The sequence below is a fragment of the Myotis nattereri genome (genome assembly GCF_964212035.1).
Source record: "Myotis nattereri genome assembly, chromosome: 20".
NCBI lineage: Eukaryota > Metazoa > Chordata > Mammalia > Chiroptera > Vespertilionidae > Myotis > Myotis nattereri.
This window is the reverse complement of record NC_138096.1, coordinates 380,817-408,679: the sequence shown is the minus strand read 5'-3', so window position 1 is coordinate 408,679 and position 27,863 is coordinate 380,817. Positions and strand designations below refer to the sequence as shown.

Sequence of the window (27,863 nt, the reverse complement as noted above, 5' to 3'; positions counted from 1 at the left end):
GGGTTGCAGGCTCCATCCCCAGTGGGGGGCGTGCAGGAGGCAGCCGGCCAGTGATTCTCTGGCACCGGCTCACCTTTACCCAAATCATCCTGTTTCATCCTCACGCCCCCCCACCCCCCAGATTCCATGTCACCCCCAGGTCTCAGCCGGACGCGGGGCGTCAGTGTGGGCGTCCGTGTTGTGAGCGTTTTGTGTGCCGAGCGCCTTGGAGGCCCCCGGGGAGCACGTCCGTCCCACCGCTGGGAGCCGGCACCTTCCGCGATGTGCCCGGAGGCCACGGCCTCCCCTGGAGACCGAGGGAGGGAAGCCCAGGGGGACATGACCACAGGCGACGCTCGGGGGGCAGCGCTGTCCCCCGGCTCCGGGCTGACGAGGGAAATGCTCACGCCCGTGTGTGGACTCTGTAGGCGCCGGCCCTGGAGGTCGGAACGGCTGGGCGCCCCGTGCCTCGGTTTACCCACGGGTCCGCGGAGTGTGAGGGGCACGAGGCGGCTCCTCCTCTCCTGCTGGAAACTCCGTGAATTTTGCCCGAGGCCCCTTGGCCGGGAGGTCAGCTCCCTCCCCCAGCCCTGGGCTGTCCCCAGCATCGTCTGCTCCCTCCCCACGCAGAGACCTGAGCATGAACAACCTCACGGAGCTGCAGCCCGGCCGCTTCCACCGCCTGCGCTTCCTGGAGGAGCTGTGAGTGGACGGGGGGCGGGCGGCGGGCACAGGGCCCCCTTCAGAACAAGGGGCGGGGGCTGTTCTTTTTTCCCTCCTTTTCTTTTAAAAAATATACATTTAAATTTACTTTTATTGATGTCAGAGAGGAAAGGAGAGGGACGGAGAGAGAGAAACATCCGTGAAGAGAGAGGATCATGGGCCGGCTGCCTCCTGCACGCCCCCCACTGGGGATCCAGCCCGCAACCCGGGCCTGTGCCCCGACCGGGAATCGAACCCTGACCTCCTGGTTCACAGGTCGAGGCTCAGCCACGGAGCCACACTGGCCGGGCGCCGGCTCCTCTGTGTGGCTCTGCTTGGTCCGGGGGAGCAGGAAGCCCGTTTTGTTCCACCTGCCCCTGCCCCGTGAGGTCGAATCTCCCTGGTGGGGATGGATCCCCCCGCCCCCAGGCTACCAGGGTCCCCTCCGCGGGTTCCCTGCCGGCCGGCATCACCCACCCTCTGCTCCAACCTGCAGGCGTCTCTCAGGGAACCACCTGTCACACATCCCGGGAGGAGCGTTCTCTGGCCTCCACAGCCTGAAAATCCTGTGAGTACGGGTGACCTTCACGCCGAGGCGTGACCTTGGGGACGGAGGAACGGAGGCCGCAGCGCGGTTTTGTGCCCGAGTCTCCGTCCGCCGCAGTCTCCCCTGTCCCTCCCTTACCTGCCGTTCCATCTTAACCTTCGCTCGCATTCCTGTGCGGCCGCTCTGTCTGTAACACACGCTACGGTTTGGGGACACGCATCATTGTACCCGCTATTATTTCATTATTTCCCTGCAGGAGGGCACAACATCCTTTTTTAAAAAAGTATTTTTACTGATTTCCGAGAGGAAGGGAGAGAGCGAGAGAGAGAGAGAAACATCCATGATGAGAGAGAATCGTGGACCGGCTGCCTCCTGCACGCCCCGCACTGGGGATGGAGCCTGAAACCCGGGCCTGTGCCCTGACCGGGAATCGAACCCTGACCTCCTGGTTCACAGGTTGACGCTCACCACTGAGCCACGCTGGCCGGCCGGGCCTTTCAGACCAAATTTCAGCGGAACCTCAAGTTCTGACTTTCGTCCTCACGGCCGCCCGGCCCACGTGTCTCTGCTTCGGCTCGTCATCCTCTTTGCTCTGCCTCACCCTCCCGTGACACCTCCCGGGGGGCCCAGCCCACCACACCTGGCAGCCCCCCTGATGGGCCGGGCCTGGGCTGGGCCAGGACGCCCTCTGGGCTCCTGCAGCTGGGGTGCGAGAGAGGGATCTAGCTTGGGGTGGGGTTCAAGAAAGGGACCCCAGCCCCGCAGGCCTAGGGGTCCTCACGCCCCTCCTCCCCTTGCAGGATGCTGCAGAACAACCAGCTGGGAGGGATCCCGGCCGAGGCGCTGAGGCAGCTGCCGAGCCTGCAGTCTCTGTGAGTCCCAGCCACTCCCCCTGCACCCTGTTCCCCCCATCTGCGCCCCGCTTCCCCCCATGTTCAGACAGCGTGCGCTCCCGTCCCCGGTGTCTCCGGGTTTTCGTTGTCGTCAGAGGGTGTGTGTGTGTGTGTGTGTGTGTGTGTGGACTCGCTTGTCTATCCGGGAGGGGAGGCTCCAGGCCCTGTGGGGACTGTGGGAACGGGACCTCCCTAGGCGGGGCCACCAGGGCGGCCTCCTGGGGTGCCTGGCGTTCTGCCTGACGGAGCCTGGGGTGCCGGAGGTGCTGGGTGGGGTCAGCCGCCCCCAGGAAGAGCCATCTCCTCCGTGGAGGCTGCTCTAGCCCCAGGGCTTTGGGGGCGGGGTGGCCCAGACACCCATTTCCTCTGCCTGGGGTGGGGCTGTGTTGAGGAAGCATGGGCCACCCAAGACAGGGTCACCCTCCAGGGAGCCCTGCAGCTCCTCTCCCGCCCAGCAGGGGCATCGTGGGTTAGAGTTTGCGTCTTTGAAACATGGCTCTGGTAGCAGCCTGGAGGACAGCCTGGAGGAGGGGGCTGTGCAGGGACGTGAACGGAGGGAGCGTGACGGCGTGTGAAGGAGAGGCCGGCGCAGGGGCCGGAGGAGAGGTTGGCGGACTCTGGGCAGGTCAGGAGGCCAGGACACGCGGCCGGGGGTCGCTTCACCTACTGCCTGGAGACCCCGGGCAGGCGACCGAACCCCGGCTGCTGCTTCTTTGTAGGAAAACGGGGCGGTGGCTCAGTCGGAGAGCGGGAAGTGCGCTCACGTGCGTACAAGGGGCAGAACAGCACGTCTCCGGCTGCCATGCAATCATTCTTGGTGGTGTTGGCTGGAGGTGGGCGTTGAGGGAGAGCAGGGGGCGCTGCCCTCGGGGTGGACGAGAGGCCGGGCACCGAGAGCGTGGCCCTGGGAGGGGTCAGTGGGCAGTGATGCCCGGAGGGCGGGCAGGAGGGGCCCAGGGGAGGGGGATGCTGATGGCCCTTCTGCAGGAGCTGAGTCTGAGGTGCCTGTGGGTGGGGTGACCAAGCGTCAGTGACGACCTTAAAAATGGGTCGTCTCCCTCCCTGCAGGGCGTCAGTGCGTGTGTGCGTGTGGGTGTGAGTGCATGTAAGCATGTGAGTGTGTGTGTGTGAGTGTGTGGGTGGGTGTATGTGTGTGAGTGTGTGAGAATGTGTGTGACTGTGTATGTGAGTGTGTAAGCATATAAGCATGTGAGTGTGTGTGTGTGGGGGGGTGTATGTGTGTGAGTGTATGTGAGTGTGTGTAAGCATGTGTGTGTGAGTGTGTGGGTGGGTGTATGTGTGTGAGTGTGTGAGAATGTGTGTGACTGTGTATGTGAGTGTGTAAGCATATAAGCATGTGAGTGTGTGTGTGTGGGGGGTGTATGTGTGTGAGTGTGTATGTGAGTGTGTAAGCATATAAGCAGGTGAGTGTGTGTGTGGGGGTGTATGTGTGTGAGTGTGTGAGAATGTGTGTGACTGTGTATGTGAGTGTGTAAGCATATAAGCATGTGAGTGTGTGTGTGTGCGTGTGGGTGTATGTGTGTGTGTATGTGAGTGTGTGTAAGCATGTGAGTGAGTGTGTGTGTGTGAGTGGGTGTATATGTGTGAGCGTGTGAGAATGTGTGTGACGGTGTATGTGAGTGTGTGTAAGCATGTGAGTGTGTGTGTGAGTGAATGTGTGCGTGTGCGTGTGTGTGGGTATATGTGTGTGACGGTGTATGTGAGTGTGTGTAAGCATGTAAGCATGTGAGTGTGTGTGTGTGTGAGTTCAGAGGGGGCCCTGTTCTGGGCCGGAGATGCCCCCCTGCCATGGAGAAGCCCCCCAAGCTGCCCCGAGGCCCGGTGGGTACCGTCAGCACCACCCATCTCGCCCGCCAGCCGGAGCGGACCCTGAGGCCTGGCCGTGCTGTGGGGCCTGGCCGAGGGTCCCCGGGGACGCGCGGGGTGGCGGTGGCTCCGGGCGTGGCTATTTCGGGCTCCGTGATTACACGCTGCTGCATTTGGATCTCCCCGAGCTTCCGGGAGCTGATTGCTACATGTGCGTCTGGGCAGAGGCTGCCCTGAGGCGGGTGGGCGCGCGGCAGCCCCCGCCCGCGGTGACGGCTGAGCACGGCAGCCTGGCTGCTGCAGGCTCGGGAGTGTGTCCGTGTGGGCCGGCCCGGATCCTGGGAGGTTCTCTCCGCGTCAGTGCTGGTGGGGACAGGCGGCCGCGCGGGCCACCCAGGAGCAGGGGGTGCCACGGCCCCAGCAGGAACGCCTCCACCAGACCACGCGTGGGCCTCCCAGCCCCCCTGCCCTCGCGCCCCCTGGAGCTCCTGCGGGCCAGGCCTGGGAGGCCTTGGAGAGGCCAGAGCACCCCCAGGATGGGGCTGTGGGAGCTGACACCTCAGGTGGGGTCTTTTTCGAGCCCATGAGTAATTTTCCACTCGTTTATGAGCCTTTGGAGTCCGGTGGCTGGCAGCCCCTGGCCGGCGTGTGGAAATTCACACGGCGGCCGGAAAGGGTGGCCGGCGCTCCGGCTCCCGCTTGGCCACCGGCGAGGCTGCGTGGGTGGAGGCTGCCCGCCGACCACAGGGCCTTGGGCTGAGGAGCTGGAAGGTGGAGGTGGCCACCCAGTCTCATCGCCCCTCCTGCAGGGGAGGGACCCGGGCAGCAGAGAGGGGTGACCCCAGTGTCCCCCAGGGAGAGGACCCGGCCAGGCTGCCGCTGCCTCTTCCCTCCGACCTCTTTTTTTTTTTTTTAATCCTCACCCAAGGGTATTATTCCATTGATTTTGGAATCAATGGAGGGGATTTTGGAGAGAATGGAGGGGAGAGGGAGAGAGACAGAGAGAAATATCGACGTGAGAGAAACACATCGATTCGTTGCCTCCTGCACGCGCCCCGACCAGGGCCCAGGCCGGGGAGGAGCCTGCAACCGAGGTACATGCCCTTGATGGGAAGCGAACCCAGGACCCTTGGGTCCACAGGCTGACGCTCTATCCACTGAGCCACACAGGCCGGCCAGGGCGAGGGTCGGATGCAGAGCAGGTGACAGAAGCAGGCGAGGCTGCCCGCACCCTCCCCCTCCCCCGCGCGCTGCCCCACGCGGCTCCCGCCCGCCTCCCTCCTCTCGGCTCAGAGTCTGGGACTTAATTACACCCTGACGCCGTTTGTTTTCTGAAAAACATGTTTATTTTGGTTCTGACTCATTGCAGAGAGTTTAGAAAAGACAAAAACGAGAAAGAGGGAAAATGAGAATCACCCGCAGTCCTGCCACCCAGACACAGGCCGTGCGCGTCGGTGCGTCTGCCTCTGCGCACACACTCGCTCCCGCCACACACGCTTCCCCGGGAGGCAGGCGGCCGCACAGGCCACACGGGGCCGGCCTGCAGCCCTGGCCTCACCGCTTCGGCTTTAGGTCGTGCTTAGACATTGAGGTGTCATTCCCGCGGCGTAAGAGGCCGCGGTTCTGGAAGTGGACGTGCGGGGGTCGGCCTGTCTATGTACAGACGTGGAGGCCGTTGTGAGTCCTGGCGAGAGGAGTCGGAAGTGGGGCTTTGGGAAGAGGGGGGGAGACGCACCACCCGTGCGCAGTACAGATGAGAGCCGTGCGCTCCGGGACAAGGAGGGAGGCACGATTCCCAGTGACATGGGGCCGGGCACCTGAGCTGGGGGCCGGTGAGAGTCGCCCCAGGGGAAGAATCGCTGAGGGGTTAGGAGTTGACCGGAAGCCCAGGTGACTCTGAGCAAGAGAGAGAGACGAGGTCACAGCCTGGAGCCGGGCGGGCTGTCTCTAGTCTGTGTGGGTGGATGGAAGGATGGGCACATGGAAGGGTGGATGGATGGAAGCATGGACAGATGGATGGAATGAAGGAGGGATGGATGGGTAGATGGATGGAAGCATGGACAGATGGATGGAATGAAGGAGGGATGGGTGGATGGGACAGATGGGTGATGGGTGGATGGGCAAGTGGATGGACAGAGAGATGGATGGGGGGATGGAGGGATGATGGATAGACAGGTGGACAAATGCAGGGATGGATGGAGGGATAGACGGACAGATGAATGGATGATGGATGATGAATGGATGGAAGGATGGATGGATGGATGAATGATAGACAGATGTATGGATGGATGGATGATGGATGGAGGAGTGGATGGATGGTAGATGAGTGGAAGGATGGATGATGAATGGATGGAAGGATGGATGGATGATGGACAGACGGATGGATGGATGGATGGATGGAAGGATGGATGATGAATGGATGGAAGGATGGATGATGGACAGACAGATGGATGAATGGGTGGAAGGATGGATGGATGATGGACAGATAAATGGGTGGATGGATGGATGGAAGGATGGATGGATGATGGACAGATAAATGGGTGGATGATGGACAGACGGATGGATGGATGGATGGACAGATAAATGGATGGATGGATGGATGGATGATGGACAGACAGATGGATGAATGGATGGAAGGATGGATGGATGATGGACAGACGGATGATAGATGGACAGATAAATGGATGGATGGGTGGGTGGATGGGACGTTGGGAGACTGAGGACGAGGGGATGCATAGCACACAGCTATAACCTCCCCAGCTCTCACTCTGGTCCGCAGGGCGCCTACGAGACCCTGGACACGAGAAAGGAGAAACTAGATTGTGGGAGGGACGGGGAGCCTGTGTCAGGGAAGCCGGCACTGATGGGACTTCTCCTCCTTCCTTCTCTCTCCGCCCGCCCCCCCACCCCCCGGTTCCTTGAAAAGTGCTCACCTGAGGCCTGGCCTCCCCTGGTCCCTCTCACTGCAGAGTCTGCTGGGAAGGGTCCTCAGTGTCTTTGAAACACTGGGTGCTGCTCACGTCTCCTAACCTCTGACGTCACCGCGCCCTTCCGAGAGGCCAGCGGGGAAACCCCGTCTGCCTCTTCCTCCTCCAACCACAGCCGCCCGCCCAGGCCAAGGGCAGGCGTCCAGGCCCCGGGGAACCACAGAGCCCAGCTCTCAGACAGCCCAGGAGGGACCCAGAAACCAGAAACCCCCTCGACCGACGCGAGGCCCCGATGGCGGGGGCCGGGAGGGGTGCGCTGGCTGTTTGTGGTCCCCACCCCAGGATTCCAGGACCGTCACCCCCAGCGCTGGCCCTCTGCCCAGGCCTGCGGGCCGTGTCTTCAGGGGAAGCTCATCCAGGCTGCACACAGAGCCTCGCCTGTGCCTTCCCCCGGCGGGCGGGCAATTATTTTTATACGCTGCTGCCGATTAAACACGAGGGAGGGTGCTCAGGTGTCACCCTTTGATGTGCGGAGAGGAAGGGCACTCTCTGCCTGCCAGGCGGGCGCAGGCGGGCGCGGGCTCATCCGTCAATGCCTGGCAGGTGGAGGGAGGGGGCTGGGCCTTGGTGGTGGAGCCCCCCCGCCCCCCCCAGCCCCTTGCGATTGCCTTTGTTTCCATATCCACCTTTGATCTGGTGAAGGGCTGACTGCGAGCGGAGGGATCTCGTCAGGTGGCATAAACCAGAACTGACATGCCCGGCTGGGCTGGCTCTGTGGTTGAGCATCGGCCTAGGAACCAGGAGGTCACGGGTTCGATTCCCGGTCAGGGCACAGGCCCAGGTTGCCGGCTCGATCCCCAGTAGAGGGCGTGCAGGAGGCAGCCGATCGACGATTCTCTCTCATCATGGATGCTTCTCTCTCCCTCCCTCTCCCTTCATCTCTGACATCAATAATAAACACACTGACGAAACTTGGGGCGCAGTGTTGCTGTGGCTCTCAGCTGCCCCGCTCAGTCAGTGGGAGCACGAAGGTGAAGGAGGCTCCATCCACCTGCCCCCCTCACCCTCCCTCACCCCGCCTCACCCCCCAGAAGGGAAGCGTGGGGTCTGTCGCCGAGGGACCCCGCCCAGGAGAGCTCAGGTTCCAGAGTTTTCGTTTTTGGACCCTGTGAGGGCCTGGCGCTGGGCTCCCGGCGTGTAGAGGGCGGCTAGGACCCAAGGGAGGGGACCCCAATGTCCGGCCCAAGCCGTTCACCCGACCTCGGCCAGCGACGTAGTAGGGGCAGCATCCTCCTCTGGGGGGGGGGGCTTGGGGCGCTTGGGGGGCTGTCCCTATGGCCCTGCTACAAGGCAGAGGCTGAGGGACACCTTCTGCCAAGTGGACGTGAGCGGGAGGGAATGGAACACTGGACTCAAAGCCAACAACCTTCTTTAAAAAAAAAAAAGTCATTGATTTCAGAGACGAGAGAGAGAGAGAGAGAGAGAGAGAGAGAGAGAGAGAGAGAGAGAGAAACATCAATGATGAGAAGGAATCATGGATCGGCTGCCTCCTGCACGCCCCGCACTGGGGATCGAGCCTGCAACCCAGGCCTGTGCCCTGACCGGGAATCGAACCGTGACCTCCTGGTTCATAGTTCGATGCTCAAGCCCTAAGCCACGCCGGCCGGGCTGGCCAGACCTTCCGACCACCCGGTCCTGGGGGCTTAGAGGGACAGGGCCACAGCCCTGCCAGCCTCCGCCTCAGCCCTGGGTGTGTGTGTGGGGGGTGGGGGTGCAGTGTGGCCCCTGTGAGGTCAGGGTGGCTCCCGGAGCCCAGGCGAGCCCCGACTGGCCGCGGGGCCCCTGCTCACCTGCCGTGTTAGCACAGGTCAGGACGGGCATCGCAGCCAGCGGGGAGCCCAGGCCACGTGGGAGGGGAGGGGAGGGGAGGGGAGGGGAGGGCTGCTGGGGTGTTGACTTGGTTCCAGGGCTTAATTGGTGTAATTGCTCGCTGCTTCCTGCCAAACCCCGTCTGTCTGGGCGGCTGCCCACCTGCGGGCGGGAGCGGCTCCCGAAGGCCTCCTGTCCCCCGTGGAGGATTCTGAGGCTCCTCCAGCTCCCGCCCCACCCGCCCTGGAGGACCAGGGGCCCCGGGGCAGCCTGAACCCCAGCTCCCTGAAGGAGCACCCCATCCTGCCGGGGGCAGGGAGAGAGTGGGAGGGGCGTCTAGAGCCAGGCTGCAGACCCGGGGGTCCCCAGGGTTCCAGGGTCCCCAGGGGGAGGCAGGGGATGTCCCTCAGAAGGGAGCGGGGAGAGTAGGTCCATTTCCTGGGGTGCAGGGTTATGGAGCCTGAGGGCCTTTGGGGGTGAAGACTGGGGCTTCCACGACGTAGGGGCCCCCGTGGGAGAACCTCACCTTGAGCAAGCCCTCCTCACAGGCCAGCTCGTCTGGGCCCCGAGGCACCAGCTGCATAGGGCCCAGCCCATGTGCCCTGACCGGGACTCGAACCCTGACCTCCTGGTTCATAGGTGGATGCTCGCCCTGACTGCTCCTCCCCATCCTCTCTCCCTCCCTCCCTCCCTCCCTCCCTCCAGGCGCCTCGATGCCAACCTCATCTCCCTGGTCCCCGAGAGGAGCTTCGAGGGGCTGTCCTGCCTCCGCCACCTGTGGCTGGACGACAACGCGCTGGCCGAGGTCCCGGTCAGGGCCCTCAACAACCTCCCCGCCCTGCAGGCCATGACCCTGGCCCTCAACCGCATCCGCCACGTCCCCGACTTCGCCTTCCAGAACCTGAGCAGCCTGGTGGTGCTGTGAGCGCCTCCCCCCTCCGCGTGGGGCCGCCCGGGGCCACCTGCCCCTTCACTCCAGGGCCTGACGGCTGGGCTGAGCCTTCTGTTCTGGGTCCCCTTCGTAAAAATGGGGGGATGGTGCCCTGCTGACCTCACGCCTGGGGGTTGCCGTGAGGCCAGACGACATCAGAGCTAGAGAGGGGCCCTCAGGACAGAGACCAGAGCGGACACCAGAGCGAAGCTATTATTTTCTTTCTTTTAAAAATAAATATGTATTGATCTCAGAGAGGAAGGGAGATGGAGAGACAGACAGAAACATCCATGATGAGAAAGAATCACTGACCGGCTGCCTCCTGCCCGCCCCCCACTGGGGATCAAGCCTGCAACCCGGGCCTGTGCCCCGACTGGGAATTGAACTGTGACCTCCTGGTTCAAAGAGGTCGACGTTCAACCACTGAGCCACCCTGGCCGGGCTAGCTACTATTTTTTTCCCCGTGCGAACATATTCACTGCACCTTGTGTGTGGGCACATAAGTCAAGGGTGTCTTTTTTTTTTCTTTTTAATGAATTTTTGTTGTTAATCCTCACCTGAGGTTATCTTTCCATTGATTTTATTTTATTTTTTTAGAGAGCGTGAAGGGAGTGGGAGAGGCAGAGAAACGTCGATGTGAGGGAGACACATCTATTGGTTGCCTCCTGCATGTGCCCCGAACGGGGCCAGGGATTCAGCCTGCAAATGAGCTACGGGCCCTGGACCGGAATCGAACCTGGGACCCTTCAGTCTGTAGGCAGACGCTCTATCCACTGAGCCACACCAGCCGGGGCGAGGGTGTCCATAATGGTCACCGCCTCTGACAGCCAGGGGTGCGGTCTCAGGGCCTGGCACTGGGTGGGGTGCGTTCCTGTCTCCCAGGCCTGGAGGAGCAGAGAGAAGCCATGGGGTGATCAGCCAGAACCCGCCCCCCCCCCTGCAGGGTGATTACCTGGAGGACCGCACCCCTGGCAGGACCTGGGGCCTGGGGTTATTACCTGTCTTCCTTCCCCGCGGGGAGCGGGGAGGCAAATTAGCTCCCAGCTAATTGCTGCGAGTGAGTGGTAAGTTCATCGGGTAATTACTGAGGGCTCAGAGGTTCCCTGGAATTGCTTGGGGTGCCACACCCATGGCTGGGGCACACGTGCATCACCGACCCTGCTCTTGGGAATGTGGTGGAACCTGTCACGTTCTCTGACCTGGGAGCAGCAGGACCTGGACGGGCATCCTCAGGGGCCACGCCCGTGTGCCAGGCGGCCAGGTGTCCGTCCCAGGAGGCAGGGGGACTTGCAGAGGGCGAGCAGAGCAGGTGTTGGAGTCCAGCTTCAGGGCTACTCCGGCGGCACCCTCAGGGAAGGGGTCTGGGGGCTGGGGAGTGAGGGCCTGGGACAGTCCCAAGGGCTGACCAGCAGCAGCGCCTGAGGGGGCCCTGCAGGGCTGGGCAGGTGACAAAGACTGCAGCGAAGAGAACAGGAGTCCCAGCAGGTATCATAGACACCAGGGCCCGGCCGGCGTGGCTCAGTGGTCGACCTATGAACCAGGAGGTGAGGGTTCAAGTCCCAGTCAGGGCACATGCCCGGGGTTGCAGGCTTGATTCCCAGTGTGGGGTGTGCAGGAGGCAGCCGATCCATGATTCTCTCATCATGGATATTTCTAGCTCTCTCTCCCTCTCCCTTCCTCTCTGAAATCAGTAAAAATATGTTTTTTTAAAAAAATGATAGACACTCTGTAAAGTCCTCCCTGACTGCTCTGGGTCACCACCTCCATGAAGCCCTCCCTGACTGCTCTGGGCTCACCAGTCCCCCCACCGCTGAGCTCGTCTGCAGCATCCCAGCTGTAACAGAACACTTAGCTCTTAATTATATGTTGTCTGCAGCGGTTGGCTGTCGGTTCCCACTGCGTCATGCGGGCTGGGTCCTGGGGAGCCTCAGACCAGAGCCCCCTTGGCCCCTGTCAGTCAGGCCTCTCTGAGAAGGTAGTGGGATCCCCCATCGGCTGCGAACGGACGCGCCTCTCCAGGGCAGCCCGTGGTCCGTCCAGCCTTGGAGACCGTGCCTTCCGAAGTCAGGCTTCGCCAATCACTTTGTCCCTGGAGTCAAGGGCTGGACCAGTGGGGTCATTCTGTCCACACTTCAGCCTCCTCCTCAAGCCGCCGTCTGCCCCTTCCCTCCTCTCCCGGGCTCCGTGCTGCGGGCACCCGGCTGACCCGTCTTTCCTTCCCACACAGGCATCTTCATAACAACCGAATCCAGCGTCTGGGGACCCACAGCTTCGAGGGCCTGCACAGCCTGGAGACGCTGTGAGTGCGGGTTGTGGTCGAGCTCCGTCCTGTCCGGGGCGGAGGGGCAGTGTGGGCGACGGGGAGGCTGGCCAGCAGGCCCGGGACGCCGGCATCCGGCTGCGGCCTGCCCCCCCCACGCCTCTCCCTGGCACTGTCTCCCGAGCGCATCACCCAGATGAATGCCCCCTCCTCAGGCCGGTGGCAGGTGCCCTCCTGGGGCTCACGGTGGCCCTGGGAGGGGGACCCAGGACCCCTGCCGGCAGAGACCCCACCAAAATAATGAAACTTTCAGAAAAGGGGGGACCGCAAGGAGAAGCTAGGACTGGGGTGTCCCACCGGGGATGGGAGGCTCGGGCGTGCGTCTGGGGCCGACGCCAGGGGAGTCTGACACCCGCGTGAGGGCGGCGATGACGAAGGGGGGTCCGCCGGTCCCTTGGCCCTGTCATCCGACCAGTAAGTGAGTCGCAGGGAGATGGCCCCTCGGCGCTCGGCCTGCCGATACAACGCCCCCAAGCTGCTGGCTCTTAAACAGCCTGTTTCTCACACGCGTGTCCTGGAATTCTGTGCAGGTCGGGATGCCCCAAGCGCTCCCTCCTTTGCCCTGGCGTCCGCCAGCTGCACGGCCACCTGGGGCCCAGCTGGAGGCGGTGCCGAGAAGGGGGCGGTGTCAGGGCCCCGGGGCACCAGGTGTCAGTCAGCCAATGAGGTTGGGGAAGGGCTCCGGGTACCAGGGGTGCAGCCTGTTCTGTGGCCCCCCCCCCTTATACTCCACACGAACCCGGGATTGAACCCAGGACCCTTCAGTCCGCAGAGCGCCCTTCCTGAGTGAGGGGCTCCCAAGCTCGGCTCCCGGCCGTCCTCCACCCTTGAGTCTGGTGTGAGCTGTGCAGTCCTGCTTCGCGCCAGGTGTGGGGGGACCCCGTGTCCCCTCCGCCACCTCTGGGAGGCGCCAGGGCTGTGGGCGGACCCGGAGAGCAGCCAGCTCACCCGCCCACCCGGGTGTGGGCCACTCGCGCTGCCAGGAAGCTGGAGGGGGCAATGGGCTGGGGCGGGGGTGGGGGTGGGGGTGGCTCCGCTAGAGCCAGCCAGCAGCCATTGCCTCACTTCAGGGCACGCTGCCCGCTTCTTTCTCAATTAGCCGCCGGCAGGCTGCGCAGGGCACGTGGCGAGGTGGGCGCTGGCTTCGCTATAGAGCCGCCCCGCGCCCAGTGCCCACCTGCCTTTGATGTGCAGGGTGCGGGGGTGCCCACGAAGCCTGCGGCTGCTTATAGGCCGGGAGGCCAAGATAAGGGGCGAGAAAAGTCCCTCCACCCCCCGCCCCGTAGAGAACGTAGAGGCAGCTGGGCCGGGACAGAGCATCCATCCGACAGCTGGAGGGTGAAGGCAGCTCTTCCTGCTGCCGCCCCTTGACCTTGGTCACGTCCTGTGAGTCTGCAGGTTCTGGGAATAGCGCTGCCCTAGCTGGTGTGGCTCAGTGGATAGAGCATCGCCCTGTGGACTGAAGGGTCCTGGGTTCGATTCCCGGCCAAGGGCACATGCCTGGAGTGCGGGCTCGATCCCCAGTAGGGGGCGTGCAGGAGGCAGCCGATCCATGATTCTCTCTCATCATGGATGTTTCTCTCTCTTTCTCTCCCTCTCCCTTCCTCTCTGAAATCAATAAAAAAAAAAAAGGCATAATGCTAGCCTTACCAGGGGCTGTGCAGACCCCATGAGAGCTGTGTGGGACCTTGCCCTGCACCACCTCCTCCCTCCCAGCCCCTCCCCTCCCTTCCAGCCCCTCCCCACTCTCCCAGCCCCTCCTTGGCCGGCCGTCTCAATCGCACCCCTTTTCCCCTCCTCCAGGGATCCGTTCTCCTTCCAGCTTTTGATCTCCAATTAAAAAGGGGCACGTGTGTATTCTTTGTACCCCGTCCCGTCCCTGGAGCACCCGCTGGGAGCCTGCAGGGGCGGCCAGATGGGGAGGGCGGGGCGGCGCGGGGCATGAAAGGGGGCGTCCGACCTGTTAATTGTTGTGTCATTGGCGCGCTCTGCAGCCCGGTGATTCCTGTCGAGCTTTCCATGTGAGCTGCGTGCTGGCAGCGTGTCTCTCCCTCGGGGCACTTGGGCCTCTCTCGTCTCCGTGAAGGGAGGGCCTAACCCTCCCGCCCCCCCCCCCCCCGCGGTCTGGCTCCTCTTTGGAGGGGGGTGACCTGCGGAGGAGGGGCCAGGTGCGGGCAGGCACACGCGTGGTCACGCAGCAGACTGCACATGCAGGGCACACGCCACGTCGTCGCTCAAGCCTCCCGGGTGTTCACCACACACACACACACACACACACACACACACACACACGGGTAGGGACCCTTTTTCCTGCCCAAGGCCATTTAGATATTTATAACCTCATTCATGGGCCATAGAAAATGATCCACTGGAAAACAGCCTGCTAGCCCTTGCCGGTGTGGCTCAGTGGATAGAGCGTCGGCCTGCAGATTCAAGGGCCCCAGATTTGACTCTGGTCAAGGGCGCATGCCTGGGTTGCGGGCTCCATCCCCAGTAAGGGGCGTGCAGGAGGCAGCCGGTCCATGACTCTCTCTCATCACTGATGTTCCTGTCTCTCTCTCTCCCGGGCTCTGAGGCTCGGCCGATGGGAGTCTCCGGAGTTAAGATAATAATGCGGGCTGGCCGGTGTGGTCAGCTCTCCAGCCTGTCGTCGGGGGGCCTCCCCAGCGTTGACCCCTGGATCCCCCCCCCGCCCCCGGAGCCACGCGTGTTGCTCAGGCCTGGCCTGCCCGCCCGCCCGCGCCCCTGACCCCAGCCCTGCTCCCTTCCAGGGACCTGAACCACAACGACCTGCGGGAGTTCCCTGTGGCCATCCGGACCCTGGGCCGGCTGCAGGAGCTGTGAGTACCTCCGCGCCGTGTCCTGGTCGGGAGCACAGACAGGAAACTGACCCCCGGGCAGAGAGCGGGCCCGGCAGGAGTGAATGCGAGCAGCCGGCAGGCCCCGAGGGTTAGGAGCAGAGCCCCGAGCTGTGGGCAGCCCCTTTGGTTGTTGTTGTTGTTAATCTTCACTTGGGGATTTTCCCCATTGAGGTGTAGAGAGAGGGGAAGAGAGGAGGAGAGGCAGAGAGAGAGAAACACGGATGTGGGAGAGACGCCGATGGGCTGCCTCCGGCTCGCCCCTTTGCTGTTCTGGCCCGTGTCTCCGTCCCCCCCGAAAGCTGCGTGGCGTCCCCTGTGTTCTCGTGGCCTCACTGACCGGCTTGTCTTGCAGGGGTTTCCATAACAACAACATCAAGGCCATCCCAGAGAACGCCTTCATGGGGAACCCCCTGCTGCAGACCATGTGAGTCCCGACTTCTCGGGCGTCGGGGGGTTGGGGGGAGCTGGGGAAGCGGGACAATGGGGAGGGGGGTGCCTGACCTGACCCCCCGGATGCTCTCCCCGGGGCTCCATGGGGAGAAGAAAGCAGAGACCCGCCGCGGTCCTGGCCGAATGAATTCCGTGCTGGGGTCTCTTCTAGACACTTCTATGACAACCCAATCCAGTCCGTGGGGAGGTCCGCGTTCCAGGACCTGCCGAAGCTGCACACGCTGTATGTGGGCCCCCTTTCCTCGGTCCCCCCACCCTGCGCCCTTCCCACCCTCCCCCGCCAGGCTCAGGCCGCGGGGGCACCAACAACTCCCTCCTCCTCTCCTGGCTTCTTCCCGGATCCTGAACGGGCGAACAGGGCCCTCTCCACAGCCAGGGACCTGGGCCGGCCACTTTTCTTTTCTATATATTTTTTTTTATTGATTTCAGAGAGGAAGGGAGAGGAGAGAGAGATAGAAACATCCATGATGAGAGAGGATCATGGACCGGCTGCCTCCTGCACGCCCCACACTGGGGATGGAGCCCGAAAACCCGGGCATGTGCCCTGACCGGGAATCGAACTGTGATCTCCTGGTTCATAGGTCGACGCTCAACCACTGAGCCACACCAGCCAAGCTGGCCTGTGTTTGGCATGCTGGCTCCCGGATGTTGAGGTTGCCGGCTCCATCTGGGCATCATGGCTGCGTGGACCCTGCTTGGCCAGACATCAACTGGCCTCCACCAGGGAGCTGGGCCAATGGAGGGGTGTTGGGGGAGGGTGACATTTCCAAGAGCAGGAGCCTGTGGGGAGACTCGGGGGCTGGGCGTGATGTGGACATGCCCTGGCTCCATCCTCAGAGCTGCTGGCTCTGTTTCCAGGTCCCTGAATGGAGCCACAGACATTCAGGAGTTCCCAGACCTCAAAGGCACCACGAGCCTGGAGACCCTGTGAGTGGTTCTCTTGCCTGTGCCTCCGCCCCCCTCCTCCCCCCGACCGACCACCCCCAGCAGCCCCAGCCCCCCTTCTCTCCCATCCTCCCTCCCTCCCCCACCTCCCCCGAGGCATGGGCTGGGGGTGACTGGTGTCTGTTCTTCCACCTGCTCCGTCTCTGCTCCCCTGCAGGACCCTGACCCGCGCAGGCATCCGGCGGCTCCCGCCTGGGATGTGCCAGCAGCTGCCCAGGCTCCGCGTCCTGTGAGTTCCCCACACGCTCCCCACGCCCCGCCTGGCGCCCTGGGTCCCGTGGGCTGCAGAGGCCCCTCCTGCTTTGTCCCACTCAGCCACCTCGCTCCCTGCGGCTGCTGAGAGAGGCCTGAGAGGCACGGGGCTGTCCTCTCCTGTTCAAGGAGGAAGATAGCGGTCTTGGGGCCAGGCCTGGGTGTGACCCCAGCTCTGCCGCCAACCACCTCTCAGAGCTTCACTTTCCTCATCCGCAGGATGTGGTTACAGTTGTGGGGGTTGGGAAAACATGTGTAAAGCACCTGGCACACAGTAGGAGCTCAATACAGGGCTTTATTATTCTCGTTCACACAAGACACCCCTTCTGGAACCATGGAGGTACTTAAGGGGAGCAGTGTTCCTCCCCACACCTGTGCCTCAGTTCCTCCTGAATAAGGTAAAGGGGTCAGATAGTCCATAAGGACACTGGCTCTGTCATCCACACGTACGGTGACAGCAGGTGCTGCCCACAGGGCTGGCACTGACCAGCTGGCTGGGTCATTCCTGGTCCACCCATCCTGTGCACCCCCTCTTTGCCCTGTCTCTCTGCTGGGAAAAGTGGGGCTCAGCAAGGGATGCAGAGGAGTCGATTGAGGACGGGGCTCTGGTGCGACGTGTATCCGCAGCCACGTCCTCGCAGGGTCCACCGGTCTCGGCCGCCTGATGGGGAAGTGGGGCCCTGGCCGGAGCGGCTCCCCGGGCCCGACGTGACCCTGGCCCTGGCCTCTCCCCGTAGGGAACTGTCTCATAACCGGATCGAGGAGCTGCCCAGCCTGCACAGGTGTCAGAAGCTGGAGGAGATGTGAGTGGGGTTGGGGGTGGGGGGGTGGGGGCAGGATGAAGGAACGTGAGCCGATTCCGGCTGGCCTGTGGGAAGGGCTCTGCATGCTGACCTGTCTCTGCAGGCGTGGAACCCAGGGGTGAGGGCTGGGAGCAGAGGGCGGGCCCAGGAGCTGGTGCCTGAAGGAGTCTCCTTGAGGGTCAAGGGCAGCACCGTGGCCTTGTGGTGGTGAAGGGGTCAGGGCTGGACAAGGGAAACGTCAGGGGACTGGGAGAGCCCGCCTCTCGGAGCACAATCGGTCGTTTTCCAAACACTCACGTGTGCATACGTGTGCCTGTGCACACTCACACCCTCACGCCCACGGGAGGAGACCTGAGCCTCCTGTCTGTCCCCACCGCTCAGCAAGGCGACCGATGCCTTTGGGGCCCAGGTAGGGGGTGTCAGGGTCTGCCCCATTTGTCTAGGTCAGTGGTCAGCAAACTGGCCCCTTGAGTGTGGCTCTTCCACAAAATACCACGTGCGGGCGCACACATGCCGTGCGATTGAAACTTCGTGGCCCATGCCATGGGGCCAAAGAGCCGCATGTGGCTCTCGAGCCGCGGTTTGCCGGCCACTGGTCTAGGTGCCCAAGGAGGAGGGTCTGCAGAGCCGAGGTCCAGAGTCCCCCAGTCCCCGAGTGCCTCCCTTCAGATAGCCACTGTCTGGCTGGGGCCGGTCACAGCCGCCCGAGGGCTGGGCGGAGCTCTGGTGCTGGACCAGGGTCTGGAGGACCCGGAGGGCGAGGTCCGCTGGGCCAGGAGCCACGCCCGCTGGGAACCCTGGAGACTGACTCCCTTTCGGGCCACAGGGACCGTGTTGTGTGGCTTTGTCCGCTGACCCACTTACCCGAGGCAACCGGATCCCTTTCATGCTGGCGACTTCCGAGGGCGGGGCCCTCTCTTCCCAAGCCAGGAGAAGTGGGGGCCTGGGGGCTCTCCTCTCTTCTGCCCGGAGCGCGGGAAGGTGGGGGGTGGGGTGTGGAGTGGATCCAGGGTCTGAGCCCACTGGCCACTCGGCCTGCCTTGCTGCCCTAGAGGCCTCCAGCACAACCGCATCTGGGAAGTCAGAGCCGACACCTTCAGCCAGCTGAGCTCCCTGCGGGCCCTGTGAGTACCCGCAGCTCGTGGGGGGGGGGGGGATGGAGGGCCTGGGGGGGGCGCAGCTGAGCTCCCTGCCACATGTCCAGGGGGTCCCCGGGGGGCCATGAGGCTCTGAAGCCAGGCAGCCCCATGCCCTTTCCTGAGGCCACAGGCAGGTGGGAGCCAGGCTAAAGCTACCTTCCCCTCCAGGGGGGCGGTCAGACAGGGGGTGAGTGTGGGAGAACCGGGGAGTCTCCCCCCGCCCCCTCCCCCCGTGTGCCTGTCCCCTCCGGTCACACTCTCTCTGCCTGTAGGGACCTGAGCTGGAACGCCATCCGATCCATTCACCCCGAGGCCTTTGCCACCCTGCGCTCGCTGGTCAAGCTGTGAGTGCCACTGCGTCCCCCTCCGGGTGCTGCAGGCCAGAGGGGACCACAGTGTCCCCCCTCAGAGCGGGGACCTGCATGGATGCGTGACCACACATCCCGGGGGCACGGGCTCCAGCCTCATCGATCACCCTGACGGACAGTCCGCTTGACACCCCTCGGGGCCTGATAGACAGAGCGCTGGTCCCGCAGGCTCTGGAGGGCACCCGGGGATGCTCTGCAGCATTTTGGCAGCCTCAGGCCCGCCCCACCCCTGCCCGGCCCCTGTGCAGCCCCCGACCCTGCCCCCCCTCCCGTCCACTGTCCTAGGGACCTGACGGACAACCAGCTGACCACACTGCCCCTGGCTGGGCTCGGGGGCCTGAAGCATCTCAAGCTCAAAGGGAACCCAGCTCTGTCCCAGGCCTTCTCCAAGGACAGTTTCCCAAAGCTGAGGTGAGACCTGGCTCCCTGCCCCCCACCCCTGCTCCCCCCCACCCCGAGAGGGGTTCAACCCACCCAGGGCGGCCAGGAGGCCCCAGGAGGAGCTCTGTGGCCGAAACGGAGTGGGTGTGGGGGTGCTGGCTGGGAGGGGACCAGGGTGCTTGGGTGCGCTGCTCCCCTCTGAGGGCGGAAGGTCATTCTCTAGGTGGACGAGGAGCAGCCTGGAATGTGCTCAGAGCCCTTCCGAGGCGGGAGCCAGGCTGCAGACCCTCCCGGAAAGCCCGGAGGCCTCCTGCACCGGCACCCGGGTGCTCTGGGGTCGAAGGGCAGACTCGGGGCGCTGGTGCCTGGGCCGAGACCCCATTCCTGAGGCAGCCCCGTGTCCCTCCGCACCCCCAGGATCCTGGAGGTGCCGTACGCCTACCAGTGCTGTGCCTACGGCGTCTGTGCCGGCTTCTTCAAGGCCTCGGGGCAGTGGGGAGCGGACGTCCTTCCCCTCGAGGATGAGGAGACGCCCAAGGGGCCGCCGGGCCTTCTTGCCGGACAAGCCGAGAGCCACTGTGAGTGCGTGGCGGGGGCGGCGGGGGTGTCCGGGGCACACAGGACACAGCGTGTGGAGGCCAGTGTTGGGCAGGCCCCTGGGGTCTCCGGGACCCCCCCCCCCACCGTGTGCCCAAGCCCCTCCCCAGGAGGGCGAGCGCGTTCCCTGGGAGGAGAAGCCCAGCCGTTGCTGGCCCCGCAGGCACCCGGCTCCCCCAGACGTCCCGGACGGATGTCTGCCGTGTACACTCCCTCGGGGGCTGGAAGGAGGGATGGAAACTTTCCTTGCTCAAGGTGAAACTTTCCGCCAGGCCTCAGTCTGGGGGAACCGCAGGGCGTCGGATGTGGGCCGCCTGCAGGTACCAGGAGCTGGGACCGGCCCGCTTCCTGTGGGAGCCCACGCCAGGACTGCTGCTTCAGCCAGGCTCCCTTTCCGCCTCCCTTTCCTCCGAGTTTGCAGAGCGGTTGCTCAACACCTTGGCGGGGACGTTCCCGGCCTCAGACTCCCTGGGCTTGGGCCCTTGTATTTCATTCATGCGTTTTCATCTCAATGTGTGGCCGAGCTCCATCCCGGAGAGCGCGGCAGGCGGGCAGGCGGGAGGAGAGGTGGAGAGAGAAGGAAATGCCAGGGCGCGGGCACACGGCAGCCTCCGCCCTTGGGGTCTGGGCCAGGGCTGCCTGCCTCCTGGGAACTCTCCCAGGGGAGGTGTTTGCCCTTCATGTGGGGAGGAAAGATCTCACAGGAAACACACACAGGGACACGTGGGACAGACAGAGCCACCTGTCTGTCCCCTGTAGACGCTGGCTGTCACCTGTACCATGTGCAGGAGTTTCGGCTGTGTAAGTTATAAAGTGTTTTAGATCCTCATTTCAAAATTCCTATAGAGTTTGTGGCCGGGTTAAGAAAATTGTAACAGCAAATAAGAAAAAAAAAATCCATTCGTTTCAAACCTGTTAGAGGATTTCTTTAACAATGAATTTACCTTTCTATTCCAATGATCTCTAACAGACAGATGTAGAAGTGGAAGGATGGTTAAAGATGAGCTAGTCCTGCCCTGGCCAGTTTGGCTCAGTGGATAGGGCATCGGCTTATGGACTGAAGGGTCCTGGGTTCGATTCCCATCAAGGGCACGTACCTCGGTTGCAGGCTCCTGGTCTGGGTCACTTCCTCAGAACACGCTCAAGCTCACTTCTCTGTTTTGTTTTTTTTTAAATCTATTTTTATTGATTACAGAGAGGCAGGGAGAGGGAGATGGAAACATCAATGATGAGAGAGAATCACTGATTGGCTGCCTCCTGCACGCCCTACACTGGGGATCGAGCCCACAGTCAGGGCCTGTGCCCTGACCTGGAATCAAACTGGTTCATAGGTCGACGCTCAACCACTGAGCCACGCCAGCCGGCCTCACTTCTCTGTCTTAGGAAGATGTCCTTCTTCATGTCCAGTGTTCCCGCTGGACAGGGAGTGGCCGTGCTGGGCTGGCTCCGTGGTGACCAGCTCCCACCCTCAAGGAGGCCCCTCCCCTACCTCCAGGCAGCATCTGGGGGCCCCGGCTGCCTAGGGAGCACACAGCTGAGTTGCAGGAAGAGCAAGGTTCCTGTCAAGAGCCAGCCACTCGGATAACCCACACACGGGTCCCACCCAGGGTTCGCGCCCAGCGGCCCTGGACGGACCTGTGCTGGGCACAGGGCTGGGCCTTGCGAGCCCAGGCCCTGAGCCACTGTCTGGTCTCCCCCCAGATGACCTGGACCTGGACGAGATGGAGGACACGAAGCCACACCCCCGTGTGCAGTGCAGCCCCGTTCCAGGTGAGGGCGGCCCCGGGGGCGGGGGAGGGGGGGGACACAGGGTCAGCAGGGTGTGTCTGAGGTCACCTCCTGGGGAGGTCAGCCTCTTGGGGTGATTCCTGGGGAAGAAGCTGGGGGCCGGGGGGGGGGTGCGAGTCAGAGAAACCTTTACAAACCAGCCAGTTAGAGGTTCCACATGCCCATCCCTCTGCGGCTCGGGTCCCTTCCCTCCCCAGGATGAAATGGCTCCTGCCCACAGCTGCCCACAGCTGCCCTCACCTGCCCTCAGCGCTCGGTGACTGCAGTGCGCCCTCTGGTGGCCGCCTGGGCAGGCGCGCCAACACAGAGGAGGAAGCAGGCGCTGTGTTTTAGGGACCTGGACAGAAATGTCACCTCCAAAAAGTAATAATCAGCAGGCGAAAGAGCACGTGTTTTTTTTGTTTTGTTTTTTTAAATTTTTAAAATTTTATCTCTGAGAGGAAGAAAGAGGGAGAGAGAGAGAAACATGAATGAGAGAGAACCATTGATCGGCTGCCTCCTGCACGCCCCGCACTGGGGATGGAGCCCCCAACCCGGGCCTGTGTCCTGATGGGAATTGAGCCATGACCTCCTGGTTCATAGGTCAACACTCAACCACTGAGCCACACTGGCCAGGCTTATTATGTGCTTCTATTCTGTGTGTAACCACCAATCCCCACAGGGGTTCCCAAGGCCAGGTCAGGCTCCCTGGCCCCGTCCCCAGGACCCGAGTCCAGCTGCCCTGGCCCGGGGCTGACGCCCGGCCCTCTCTCCACAGGCCCCTTCAAGCCCTGCGAGCACCTCTTTGAGAGCTGGGGCGTCCGCCTGGCCGTGTGGGCCATCGTCCTGCTGTCCCTGCTCTGCAACGGGCTGGTGCTGCTCAGCGTCTTCGCGGGCGGTCCCGGCCCACTGCCCCCGGTCAAGTTCGTGGTCGGGGCCCTCGCCGGCGCCAATGCCTTGACTGGCATCTCCTGGGGCCTCCTGGCCTCCGTGGACGCCCTGACCTTCGGCCGGTTCGCCGCCTACGGGGCCCGCTGGGAGTCGGGGCCGGGCTGCCGGGTCACGGGCTTCCTGGCCGTGCTGGGGTCCGAGGCCGCGGTGCTGCTGTTGACTCTGGCCGCCGTGCAGAGCAGCGCCACGGTGGCCTGCGTCCGGGCCCAGGGGAAGGCGCCTGCCCCAGGAGGTGGCGTGCGGGCAGGGGCGCTGGGCTGCCTGGCGCTGGCGGGGCTGACCGCGGCCCTGCCCCTGGCCTCGGTGGGCGAGTACGGGGCCTCCCCGCTCTGCCTGCCCTACGCCCCGCCCGAGGGCCGGCCGGCCGCCCTGGGCTTTGCCGTGGCCCTGGTGATGCTGAACTCCCTCTGCTTCCTGGTGGTGACGGGCGCCTACATCCGGCTGTACTGCGCCCTGCCGCGGGGCGAGCCCGAGGCCGCGTGGGACGGTGCCCTGGGGCGGCACGTGGCCCGGCTCATCCTCGCCGACGGGCTGCTGCACTGCCCGGTGGCCTTCCTCAGCGTGGCCTCCGCGCTCGGCCTGGCCCCCGTCACCCCCGAGGCCGTCAAGTCCGTGCTGCTGCTGGTGCTGCCGCTGCCCGCCTGCCTCAACCCCCTGCTCTACCTGCTCCTCACCCCGCACTCCCGCGAGGACCTGGGGCGCCTCTGGCCCTGCGCGGGCGCTGCCCCGGGCGCCCTGGCCTCCGCCGCGGCCGGTCACCTGGAGAAGAGCTCCTGCGACTCCACGCAGGCCCTGGTGGCCTTCTCCGACGTGGATCTCGTTCTGGAAGCTTCCGAGGCTGGGCGGCCGCCAGGGCCGGAGACCTATGGCTTCCTCACGGGCACCCTCGTCCCCTGCCCACAGCCAGAGAGCCCCAGGCCGGAGGGCAGCCACTTGGTTGGGCCAGAGGGAACCCACTTTGGGAACCAGCAACCCCCTATGGACGGAGAGCTGCTGCTGAAGGCAGAGGGGGCCGCACCTGGTGGCGGGGGCGTGGCGGCGGGCAGGGGCCTCCAGCCCTCAGGCTCAGACTTTGCCCCCCACGTATAAATGGCGCCCCATCCTTGTCTCCGCCTCCTCCTTCCCTCCCCTCCGTGAACGGTGGCTGTTTGTAAAATAAATTCAGCCCGGACGCAGCCGCGTGGCCGTGGAAGGGTGGCCCAGGCCCTGGCTCGCTGGCCTCCTGTGGCCGTCACCAGCGTGTGCTGGTTTCCTTTGGGCTTCACATCGGAGGCTGTGAAGCGAGATCTGGAAGTCGGGGTGCTGAGCAGGCCCCGGGTCTGGGCTCTGATGGAGGAAGGAAGGTCTACGAGGGACCACAGAGGCAGCTGGGCATCTCCCCCGTGGCTCACAGATTGGACCCAACCCGTGTTCTGTGTCTCTCGAACCTGACGTGTGCCGTGACGACGCGTGCGGGAAGACGTGACACGTGGCGTCCCTCCTCGGAGGGCCACCGGCGGGTCGGGCGGAGCAGGCTCTGCCGACGGCGTCTCCCCGGTTCCCACGTGGCTTGACAACGGGTTCCGTTGGCCTGGTTGGTTTTCGTGGGATAGCTGACCGCGTCCCAGAGGATCCGCACCTGTGCCTCCCAGGGCCCCGTCTCCGCCCCCCCGGTGGCCCTGCAGGATGGCGGCTCCACAGGACGCCACTGTCCCTGAGGGCCCTGGCCCAAGGCGCCTGAATCTGGTGCTGATGTGAAGACTGGATGGATGGGGCCTGCAGCTCCCTGACCTCCTTCCAGGAAGAATGAAAGGCCTACCAGGTGTACCGGTTAGTAATGCGGGTTTTGTCATCAAAGAAAACACGGTAATTTCAAGAGAAACATCAGAAGTGCTTTGTTCAAAGTCACGCCCATCACTGGCTACACGTTTCCCCCGTCTTTCGGGTCATTTGTGGAGACGGTCCCAGTAGAACTTTTCTTGTTTTGAGGCAGACCATTCAGAGACCCATTTCCCACGTCTTCGTACGTTTTGAAGGGCTGCTCAGAAAGCGCGTGTGCCGTCGGTCGGAACGAGTGGTCATCTGAGGGAGCAATACAGCAACATAGCACACACATCAAGTCGCATACATATCCACACGTGTGTGACCCCTCTACTGAGAAAAGCCCGCATTATTCACCGGTGCACCTAGCAAGGATTGGAGGCGGGGCTGAGGAGCCTGAGTGACAGATGCCCGGGGTCCCCCCCATCCCTCCTGGCTCACCTCTAACTACCTCTGCTCTGGGGCGGCCACGCCTCCCCCCAGCACCCCCGTCACTCACTCCTGGTTCCAGCCCCACTCCCCAGCCGCTGTGTGAAGTGTGAGAATGGCCACGATGTAAATATTCGGGCTCTTCTGTACAATAAAGCCCAGTGATGTGCCGTGGGTGTCCCTGCGCGTCCCTCCCTGGGCACCTGGGTCAGCCCAGGTGGAAGCCGTGACCTGTAGCCCAGGCCGGTCCCTCCACCTGCAGCCCCTGTAGGCGCGTTCCCGTCAGGTGCTCTGGAGGCCGGAGGGCGGGTCTCCCAGGAGGAGGAGCCCCCAGGCCTGAGCCGGAGACAAAAGAGTCCTGGGAGGCCTGAGACCCCCACGGCTCCCACCTGGCGACCCGGGTCCTGGGGTGCAGTTGGGGTGAGTGACCCTGCAATGCAGAGAGCCACCGTTGTAAGTAAGTCGGCCTTTGCTCGGCCCCTTGCTCCTGTTGGCGCTGTCTGGGTTTATTCACAACGGCTGCTGAGCGGATAGCACTCGAGCTGGGCCTCCCTCTCCTCCTTCCCGCCCCCCCGCTCCTCCCGGTGTCTCGGGATCCTCCAGCCACTCCTGGTCCTCCTGTCCTGGCCTGGGTTCCTCTGGGTGTGTCCCAGGAGACTGAGTGACCCCCCACTCGCGGCTTCCTTCTCCACCCACCCTAGGCCAACCAGAAGTCCGCGGTCAGCTGAGGTCAACCCCTCTCGGGCCAGGTCCTCTCCTGGTCCCCTGGACTCAGTGGGACTGAACTCTGTGTCCCTGCAGGGCCAGCGTGGGCGGGACAGGGCTGCCCGGGGAGAGGGGCTGTGCGTGGGCGCGGCGGGAAAGGCCCACCCGGCCTGTCTCACTCCTATATCCACGGCCCTTTCCCAGGGCCTCCCACAGTAGGTGCTCAATTCGCTTCTTTCGGGAGGAGGGGGTGGGGATAATTATGACATTAACATTTCTAAATACAGTGGGGCCTTGACTTACGAGTGTCCCGACTAACGAGTTTTTTGAGATACCAGCTGTCTCTCTGCCGATTTTTTGCATTGAGTTGATAGAGTAATTTGAGTTAACGAGCTCCTTAACGAGCTCGGTCTCTGAACGAATTAAACTCGTAAGTCAAGGCCCCACTGTACACCCTTAAGGATTCTATTTCCCAGCCTAATGGGGACACCTGGCCAGGAGGTGCAGGTAACACAGAGCACCAGCTTCTGTCTCAACCAACTCCCTGTGACCCCCACACACCAGGCCGTGCCTTGCCCCGTGCGCACGTCCTTTCTCTTAAAAAAAAATTTTTTTTTAATTGATTTTTTACAGAAAGGAAGGGAGAGGGACAGAGAGTTAGAAACGTCAATGAGAGAAACATCAATCAGCCGCCTCCTGCACACCCCCTACTGGGGATGTGCCCGCAACCAAGGTACATGCCCTTGACCGGAATCGAACCTGGGACCCTTCAGTCTGCAGGCCGACGCTCTATCCACTGAGCCACACCAGTTAGAGCCTTTCTCTTTTTATATATGTATTTTTTTTTATTGATTTCAGAGAGGAAGGAAGAGGAGAGAGAGAGAAACATCCATGATGAGAGAGCATCATTGATCGGCTGTCTCCTGCACGCCCCCTACTGGGGATGGAGCCTGCAACCCGTGCACGTGCCCTTGACGGGGAATCACACCGTGACTTCCTGGTTCATAGGTTGAGGCTCAACCACGGTTTGGGCTGCGGGACCTCTTCGAGGTGGAGTTGTGAGGTCCTGGTTGAGGATGTAAGTATGGGAGGAAGAGTCACCTGTCACCCCCGATAGACCCTGAGAGTTGGAGAGTGGCGTGGGAGCTCGCAGGGGTGGGGGTGTGTGTGTGTGTGGGGGGGAGCCAGAGGCGACTTCCTGAGAAGTGAGGTCCAAGTGCATTGTGTTGTTACTGGGCACAGCGGCTCTGGGCCCATCACCTCAGCCTTCCCCGGGCTCACGGCAGCCCCGGGGAGCCCCGAGCCCTGAGCGGCAGCCTGCCCGGGGAGCAGGTTCTGAAGCCACAGCCGGGTCTCCTTCCCCCCTGGCCTCCCCCAGGCTGCCCCACACCGGCTGGAAGAGGAGCTTTATTTGTACGCGTTGCATTCCTGCTGTGGCCGGAGGACAAATCGCCCGCCCCGGCCTCAGCTCTGAGGCTGCCCACGCGGTGGGTGGTAAAGGCTGATTTGGTTTAGATGCTTTTGGGGAGCGGCTGGGAGGAGGGGAGGGGGCGCAGGGGAGGGAGCTTGGAATGTGCAGTGTTTACAGGATCCGTCACGGGCGCCATCGCTCCTCTTTCAATAGGGTCGGGGTTGCTCAGCTGGCCTGTCCCAGGGACCCAGCACAGTGAGAGGCCGTCCCTGTCCTGTGTTCCCTCTGTCGCCCGACAGAGCAATGGGGACGCGTCCACGTGGGCTCCCCCGTCCTGGGAGGGGACGCGGCTTTGGCACCCAGCTGTTCTGAGCAGGACTCGCCTGGAAATGGAGCGAGGGACAGAAAGGGATTGTGAAAATCCCAGCATCTGTAGGATTGTTTAATCAATCCATGTCTGATTTCACCATTCTATTACTTTTCTTTAAAATATGTGGAGCATTTTCAGAAAGTTATTTGTGCTGTGTCTTTAGGGAGTTGGTTGAAACGTAGTACATTATCTATTCATTATTATACAGCACAGGGTCAGGTTTTATTTGCAATATATTTTTATTGATTTCAGAGAGGATGGGTGAGGGAGGGATAGAAACATCAATGAGACAATCAGTGATTGGCTGCCTCCTGCCTGCCCCCTACTGGGGACCAAGCCCACAATTGGGGCATGTGCCCTTGACCGGAATTGACCTGGGACCCTTTGGTTGGACCGCAGTCCAACGCGCTATCCACTGAGCCAAACCGGCCAGGGCCTCACCATTGTCTTCTAAAACACTAGCATAGAACTTGGCACAGAGTAGGTGTCCAATAAATATTTGTGGAACAAATGGTTTCACCATAGCCATTCTGACCGGCTGTGTCGTTCACAAAAAGTGAAAGCTGCAAAAATTAACAAAAGCGCACGTCACCGTACTCCCACGTTGTGTCAAGACTTCTGAACCCCAGAACCCCTGAA

The 27,863-nt window shown here is 62.8% G+C and overlaps 1 protein-coding gene across 2 annotated transcripts; it reads left to right on the top strand.

Annotated features, from left to right (window-relative positions):
* Window positions 1-609: 609 nt before the first annotated feature.
* LGR6 (leucine rich repeat containing G protein-coupled receptor 6) lies at window positions 610-23,617 on the top strand. Of its 2 annotated transcripts, XM_081114590.1 has the most exons (17): window positions 610-681; window positions 1,178-1,249; window positions 2,029-2,100; window positions 9,450-9,665; window positions 11,903-11,974; window positions 14,767-14,835; window positions 15,209-15,280; window positions 15,458-15,529; window positions 16,165-16,233; window positions 16,409-16,480; window positions 17,241-17,306; window positions 18,359-18,430; window positions 18,718-18,789; window positions 19,099-19,224; window positions 19,612-19,772; window positions 21,493-21,561; window positions 22,337-23,617. In XM_081114590.1, the coding sequence occupies exons 1-17, from the start codon at window positions 620-622 to the stop codon at window positions 23,596-23,598; spliced, it is 2,676 nt and encodes an 891-aa protein (XP_080970716.1). In that variant the 5' UTR covers window positions 610-619; the 3' UTR covers window positions 23,599-23,617. The 2 variants fall into 2 exon arrangements, with proteins under 2 accessions (XP_080970716.1, XP_080970717.1); XM_081114591.1 differs by lacking the exons at window positions 9,450-9,665; window positions 11,903-11,974 and having other exon boundaries at window positions 614-681.
* Window positions 23,618-27,863: the final 4,246 nt, after the last annotated feature.